The 7,254-nt window shown below is 41.3% G+C and overlaps 1 protein-coding gene across 2 annotated transcripts in view; it reads right to left on the minus strand.

The window, feature by feature from the left end:
- The window catches only part of hectd3 (HECT domain containing 3), a 13,837-nt gene extending 6,697 nt beyond the window's left edge, over nucleotides 1–7,140 (minus strand). The window contains exons 1-9 of one of the 2 annotated variants that reach the window (XM_037681890.1): nucleotides 7,072–7,140; nucleotides 6,289–6,748; nucleotides 5,828–6,081; nucleotides 5,621–5,756; nucleotides 5,283–5,404; nucleotides 1,046–1,159; nucleotides 795–877; nucleotides 429–594; nucleotides 260–341 (exon numbers count right to left, since the gene is read on the minus strand). In XM_037681890.1, coding sequence (XP_037537818.1) covers nucleotides 260–341; nucleotides 429–594; nucleotides 795–877; nucleotides 1,046–1,159; nucleotides 5,283–5,404; nucleotides 5,621–5,756; nucleotides 5,828–6,081; nucleotides 6,289–6,642 — 1,311 coding nt within the window. In that variant the 5' untranslated portion in view covers nucleotides 6,643–6,748; nucleotides 7,072–7,140. The remainder of the gene's footprint in view (nucleotides 1–259; nucleotides 342–428; nucleotides 595–794; nucleotides 878–1,045; nucleotides 1,160–5,282; nucleotides 5,405–5,620; nucleotides 5,757–5,827; nucleotides 6,082–6,288; nucleotides 6,749–7,071) is intronic. The other variant, XM_037681891.1, reaches the window with a different exon arrangement.
- Between the last annotated feature and the right edge of the window lie 114 nt (nucleotides 7,141–7,254).

Below are 7,254 nucleotides of genomic sequence, written 5' to 3' on the forward strand. Positions count from 1 at the left end.
TTTTTGCTACTTTTACAAGCTATATTGCTACTTCTAGCTAGCTTTTTACTACTTCTAGGTGGTGTTCTGCTTCCTTTAGCTTTAACAACTCAGTTTAGCTTGTTCAGTAAATTGTAGTCAAATCATTAAGAAAATGCTCTCTCTCTCTAGTTCTTAGACCAAATCGCGTGTTCGCTGCACTGTAATCACAGATGAATCTCTGTGTTTGACTTGTTCTTTTTCACAATCTGTACTTTTATTAAAAGCGGGGTCGACTCACTTTGACCTGGTTAAATGTTCCCAGGCTGTAGTCCCAGGCCGGTACCAGGTGTGGCAGCACACTGTCCAGGAGACTGATGAACCTGCAGATCCAAGAGGAAACACGAACCATCAGGAATTAAACCGTCCTTCGAGCAGACGTTTAATCTGTGAGAGTTCAGCTGGCCTACCTCTGGATGACGATGGCTCTGCGGTACAGGATGTCAGGCGGGGTGCCCTGCAGCCGGGGGTAACGGACCAGGTTAGAGGACTGAAAAACATCAGCGTTCAGACCCAGGTCCCTTTCACACGAAGACTTGATCTTTAAACCTCGAATCCGCACGTCTATGCCCTCATCTACAAAAGTCAAAGTGGAGGAAAACAGCGTTTAGGATTCATTTGAGCTTATTGAACAATAAAATATCTGTTTAACTGTCACGAAGTACAGACAACAAACTAACAATAACTACACAATGACGCAAACGGCCTCTTTAACATTTTATTGTCTTGTGATGAAGGTTTTCATCTCAAAGCTAATGTTTTAAAAAAAAGCTGACCTCTACATTCTTCAATTCTAATTTCAATAACCGGCAGGTGAGACGTCATGTCCTCCAGGACGCACACCTCTCCAATCAGATTGCTAACAGATAAACAGAAACAACAAGATGTTGATTACACACAGATCATGGAGTTTTCTGGTTTTACATGAAGGAAATGATGAGGATGTTATCAAGATTTAGTGTAGATTGCATCTATTTGAGGGAAATTAGTGTTAATATTAATAAATGTTTTATTGAACGGAGCTCACTCGTCTATGGTGATGTCACTCAGCTTCTTCAGATTGTCTCCTTCTCCTCCATAAACCGTGATTCTCTTCGGCATGTAGTTGTCGTCCGTCGAGTCCACGGTCAAAATCACCTTACTGATGGAGACAAGCATGTGTGTTATAAACCATAAAACCTTATCCGGAGTAAACAAAGTGATTAAAGTGCCGGTAAACAAAACAACTATAAAGATTAGGGTTCAGGTTTGGTTGTCTCTGGTTTGATGGGGGAGGGGTGTGATTTCTAAAAACCTTTCCGTTTCCTCCTCTGACTCTGCTCCTGACACATGTTGCTTTATCACAGCAACCAGCCTTTATGCAAACCAGGCTTTGTTTTGTGTTTTGATGCTTCGGTTGAGGGGAAGCACTAAAAATGCAAAGTACCTCGTAAGAAACCAGAAGCAAAAAGTGCTCAAAGAGCGCCGGCAGTTATTGAACAGGATGAATCTTGGCTGCAGATGATGAAGAACAAGGAGAGGAACGCAGAAAGGCCATTCTCACAATAAATAATAAAAATAAAACAGCCGAGGAAATAAGTGAGAGCTCCAAATCTGTAACCAAGCTCAAGGATTAAATTAGGTTTAGCGATTAAACTCAACAAAAACAATGCCTTTAGATTATCTGGGTGAGCAGAGGGTTCACAAACTTTAATATTCTCCCAAAACGGTCGGATTATGTTTATTGACTCACTCGCTCAATTACTTAATATGCTTTAAAAAAATAAAACCGTACAACAATAAAACCTCCATCAGGTTCAGCATTTCTTAAAGGAACGCATATCCACCACCATATTTTAAAGTAAGATCATGTTGTGAAGAGAAATGCTGCCATTTTAGTCGACGTGTAGTTAAAGTTACAGAGAAACAGCATTTCAAAGTTTAGGGTTCAAAATTGAATTTTTTATAATTTGTTTAATCATTTAGGTTAACTTTTTTGTTATAATATAATGTACAAATTATTTTGTTGATGTTTGTTGTTTAATTCGGAGGCCAGGTAAAGACTGTGGGAACCTCTAAGTATGTGAGCAGGTCGACCAGCATGCAACGGGGTGAGTTGATGGTTTTTACTAGAGAAGAAGCAGAAAGAAGGACGATTGTTTGTTTGTTTGTTTGTTTGTTGCTTTGATGCAATTAAATAAATCAACCATCAAAGGAAAAACATCTGGTTCGGAGAGTGGACTTCCTTTTTTAGCCTGTATTAGTGCTAGGGCTGGGCGATATGGATCAAAATTAATATCTTGATATTTTAAGATAAATGGTGATAAAAGATATATATCTCAATATTTTTTTATTTCCATAAAGTAATAACAAAAATATATTTCTGAGTCAAAGCTTTGTCCCAATTGTCACACAGCTTAAAGCTGTAACAGGACAAAATAAATGTCTAAAAAAAAAAAAATTCCCTGCATAACAAAACCAAAAACACAACTGTGCACTTAAAATTTAAACAGAAAACATACAGAGCAAACATAATGAAAGGCTGACTTGCTCTTTAAAAAGTATGATTCTAATGAAGTATATTCATTCAAGCTTTATTCACAAAACTGTTAGAAAACCCACATCGTTGCGTAGTTGGCTTCTTTACTGAGCTCGGTTCTGTTTGGTTACGGCTTGTTTCTTTCTGAATTTTATAGTTCCTATGCACTTGAATGCACCGTGGCTGTTCCGACACTAGAGAATGCACCGCTCTAAAGTACAAAGCTGCGTGCGTCATGAGTTTTTTTCTCCTTCGACATGGATGGAGCTTTGCTGTTCGAGCTTTTTTTGTGCTTTACTGGTTTACTGCTGTGTTTAAATACCAGAAGAAACACAGCAAATATATCACCCTAAACTGGATATTTGTCTCCGTGCTTTATAAGCCCTATTTACACGGACACGATGGGGGGAAACGTAGGTTTTTTCGTATGTTAATTAGAGGAAAAGATTTGCGATGACACGGTCGGATTTTGTGTTTACATGCATCTGGAGGAATCTCCCCCGCGCTCCCGAATCTGCTGTAGTTACCATGCCGGGTCATTAGATGGCGCTGTGAATTTTGTACCTTCACCTAATGCACATGCATGCTGCCTCAGCACGCTCCTTTCCTCTGGGCTAAAAGCTCAGCTAACAACAAATTAACAACAAGTTAAAGCTGGATTTTGGATAAGAGTCGACAGATTTGACGCCAAGCGGGACCGGTTCATCCAACAGCTCCACACCGGTCGCTGAGTGGACCAGAACCGAGTCGACAATGTCGGACTTTACTCCGAGATAATCAGTAGCTGATTTACAGCAGGTAAATCAACGTTCTTAATAATGTTTGCTTGTGTTTACTTTGATCACACAACATCCAACTGAGTTTTTATTTTTCCTGAAAAGAAGCCGTCTTCCACCAGGCGGTCCGGTTCTGAACGAGGCTCGGCCCAGGTGCAGTGCAGGAGGACGTCGAAGAGAGAGTTGTTGGATGAACTTTTTATTTAAAATTCCCCTCAGTTCTTTTATTCAATCTATTGCATGTTTTAAGCTGCATTAATCAAAGGAGTGACAGCCTGAACGAGCCAGATGAACAACGTGGGACATCCAGGATGAAAATGGAGCAGAGTCCAGTTCATTAATGCAGTTTACAGTTAACATGTTTTTAATAGTGTGTTCAGTTTAATTATCAGTGTTTGTGTGACATACAGTTTGTGGTGTTGAATAAATAAATAAAAAATAAACCTGATGTCTTCATTTTCAACTTTAGTTGTTTAGCATCATTTTAAATTTGAATTACATAATGTCCAGATAGCTTCATTTAGCTCAGAGCTTCATTAGATCTCGCACACTAACATAAATACTGTTTATTATTATTAAACTTATTATTTAGTATGTTATAGTGCAGCGCGACGTGTGCGCGTGCCTCGTTCTATAAACAGCGACATTAGAACTGGATCAGACCGGTGTCTCTTGCAACACAGATGTCGGTCACAGCACCTGGAATCTGACGTAGATTAACTACGAGATTAAAAATATATTCCATCAATCGTAATTCAGAAAGCACTGTGTCCGCCGCCATGTTGATAGAAATATGCCGTCTGTCCGACTGCGCGTACGTGCGCACATGTGGTTTAACACAAAGCCTCAGCGGGAGATGTTTACATTATCAGCGGGGGGTCAGCGAAAAACCTCCACTCTGGAAGGTGGGTTCAGAAACCTCTGGATTCAAAAAGGGGGGTCACTGGTGTCGTGTAAATGATCAGCAGAACCGCAGCGAGAAAGCTGCAGATGCACTCAAAATACACGCCGTGTAAACGGCCCCTTAATGAGAAGAAAACTTCATACTTTGCCACTCACAACCAGTTAATTTCTTGGAGAGCACCAAACTTCTCCTTTGTAGCAGCTACCCAGTCATTTTCGCACCTATCAGGAATTTAAAGTGGCTCTCCCACTGTGAGTCAACAAAGACATATCGGCGTATCCAAGCTCAGTTTTATAATTCAAATAAGTCTTCAGCTGCAGCAAGCGGTGGGGGAGGGGCTGGGTTTGTATTCAGTGAGGGAGAGAGGAGAGGTGGAGTGAAGACGCAGGCTGGGAGAACAACTGATGGATTTTCAAGTATAATTACAACTCTACGTAGAGTATAAGACTATATCATTTTATATCGATAGTCTAATTTTATATCGTGTTTGAAATCATCTCGATATTTTTAAAATATCGAGATATCGCCCAGACCCATTAGTGGTCTTTGGTCTTAATAATTTGAGTTTAACAGTTATCATCACAAGAAGCATTTTAAAGAGTTAAGTAGTTATAAAAACATTACTTAAATGAGTTGAAAGTTGTCATACCTTTGCTGTGAACGACTCTCAGCTACTAACATGTGCAACTAACATGTGGCATGGTAGTCCATGCCACATGTTAGTTCAATATTTGTAAAAGTCAGTGAGGTACAGCCATTTTTGTGTTGGCTAAGGTCGATTAGTTGTAGCAGTCATCTTGAAATGGATTTACTCCAGAAGGTAATCAGTTGTATACAAAGATTACTTTCCAAGACTATCTGGTAACATGTGTGGGTAGACAGACATGGGAAAAAATATCATTGCCTGCCTTCTCTTTTTGGCTGCAGGCAATAAAAAGAGCATACTTAAACTCTGTTACAGCATTCTTAAGGTCTAATTTTCAGTAAAATGAGTTTAACTCTCCCTGGATTTTGATGAAGCTGTTGAAATATCTGAAAATATCCCTTCTAAGGTTCAAACTCTTACTTGACTACAGTGCCTATCCTCATGTGCAGCCGGATCCAGTGCTGTCCCTGCATGCCGTCGCTTTCCCAGTATGTCTCAGTGTCCCCATCTGTGAGACAGCTCGTCCCACCACTGGGATCCTCCTGTAAGCAAACACCAGATCAGTCTATTCTGTGCAAATAACTTACAACCGTGTTGTTGCCCGACTAGCTCAGTCAGTAGAGAATGAGACACTTAATCTCAGGGTCATGGGTTTGAGCCCCATGTTGGGCACCAAAATATAGAGCTAATTGTAACTAAGTGTTAAGAAAAAAAGGATAAATTGTTAAATGAGAGTTAAACATCTAAATATGGCTCACTGAGCATGAAGACACGTCGATGCTGGTCACACACTGTTTCACACTCCCCAGGTTCTCGTCCTCTCTTCCTATGTGGTCATAAAAGTAGTGCACCAGGTCCTCGTCACATTCATACGTCCACGTGGGAGGGACATACCTATATTAGTAGAAGTTAGATAAATAAAATTTTCTCTGACTTCCTAGAAGTCATCACATGAGTGTGTATACCTCAGCTTTTGGACAGCGGCGGCGTCACAATCTGAAATTTTGGGCTTGGAACCGATGTAGAGTGCATTTTCCGCATCCACCACCTCCTCCCACCTGCTGCTGGGTTTGTGGTCATAGCCGAAGAGCTGCTGCTGTCTGCTGACCGCCTCTGGCGACTCCACGGGAACCAACCTGTCACCGCCCTCTGTGTGTTTACACACCAGGATCCAGCCTTCTTCCAACTCCTGACCAGGACGATGCTCCTCCAGCTGCTCCTGGGGACAGAAATGGACTTTGTTCAACATCTTCACCTGACAGCAGGGATAGCATGCTATTTGCACACTTATGTATTAAGTGTTCATTGAGTAGTTCATGCCACAGCAAACTAAAATAAAAAAAGTCGTCCTGATCTCTATCAAAAGGTGCAGTTTGAAAGAGTTTACTACAGTTGTTTTTCCTGATATAATGAAATACCATCTTACCTTGTTCACTTTGACCCAAAGGCCCTGGCTGTTGCAGTATTCTTCCCCAGTGGTCCGGATACAGGTGCCTTTCTTTGGTTCGATGTTGTACTTGTACGCCTTCTTGTTGTGAGGAATCTGAAGGGGACTCTCAAAGACGGACAGGAGGGTTTTACCAACCAAGGAGCCCCCCGCGGAGGCTCCGGAAGAAGCAGAGGAGCTGGATGATGAGTCCTTGCAGATTTTGTAGCACACCTCTTTGGGGACATAGCACAAACTCTCGGGTACCGGTTCACTCCTCCTGAAACTCTCGATGCATCGATTCAAGAAGCGGATTCTGCCAAGCAGCAGGTGAGGGCTGTCCCCAACAGACATGATAAATATAATGGATGTGGTCAACAGCACGGCAGCAGCAGGGGGGCGTCAGATGACATAACACTTCTGACCAGCTCCGTTTTGCTGCCTGGATGCAGAGATGCTACTGTCAAAACAAACATTGAGGTGTCATGAAACAGGAAAAAAATCCTATTAAACATCCATTTTGAAGCTCTGTTTTACAAAGAGAGTCAGACAGGTCAGATAGCTCTGGTAATCAATGAACAAAGTCCACTCTGTGATTAAAGCGACGCCTCCTTTGGAAAAGTACAAGTCAGGGAAGCTAATGTTAGCATGCTAGCTAGGTGTTATTTAAATGGCTCTTCAACGTCATAAACAACCGGTTAAACAACCGGATAAATAACGTTGGGTAAACGTCATAAACAGTAAAATAAAAGTCGTCTTCGGAAATAATAACTGTTGACGTACCGGCTCACGAACGGCGAAACTCTTCCGACTGGACCGTTCGTGTTTGGAGTTCCGACAACGCGGAAGTGCAAAGACCTTTTTAATCCTCCCGACTTTCCGTTGATTACATTTTTCAAAATAAAATGTTCTCACTAATGATAGATAGATAGATAGATAGATAGATAGATAGATAGATAGATAGAT

Source organism: Nematolebias whitei, chromosome 9 (genome assembly GCF_014905685.2).
Source record: "Nematolebias whitei isolate Nwh7 chromosome 9, NemWhi1, whole genome shotgun sequence".
NCBI lineage: Eukaryota > Metazoa > Chordata > Actinopteri > Cyprinodontiformes > Rivulidae > Nematolebias > Nematolebias whitei.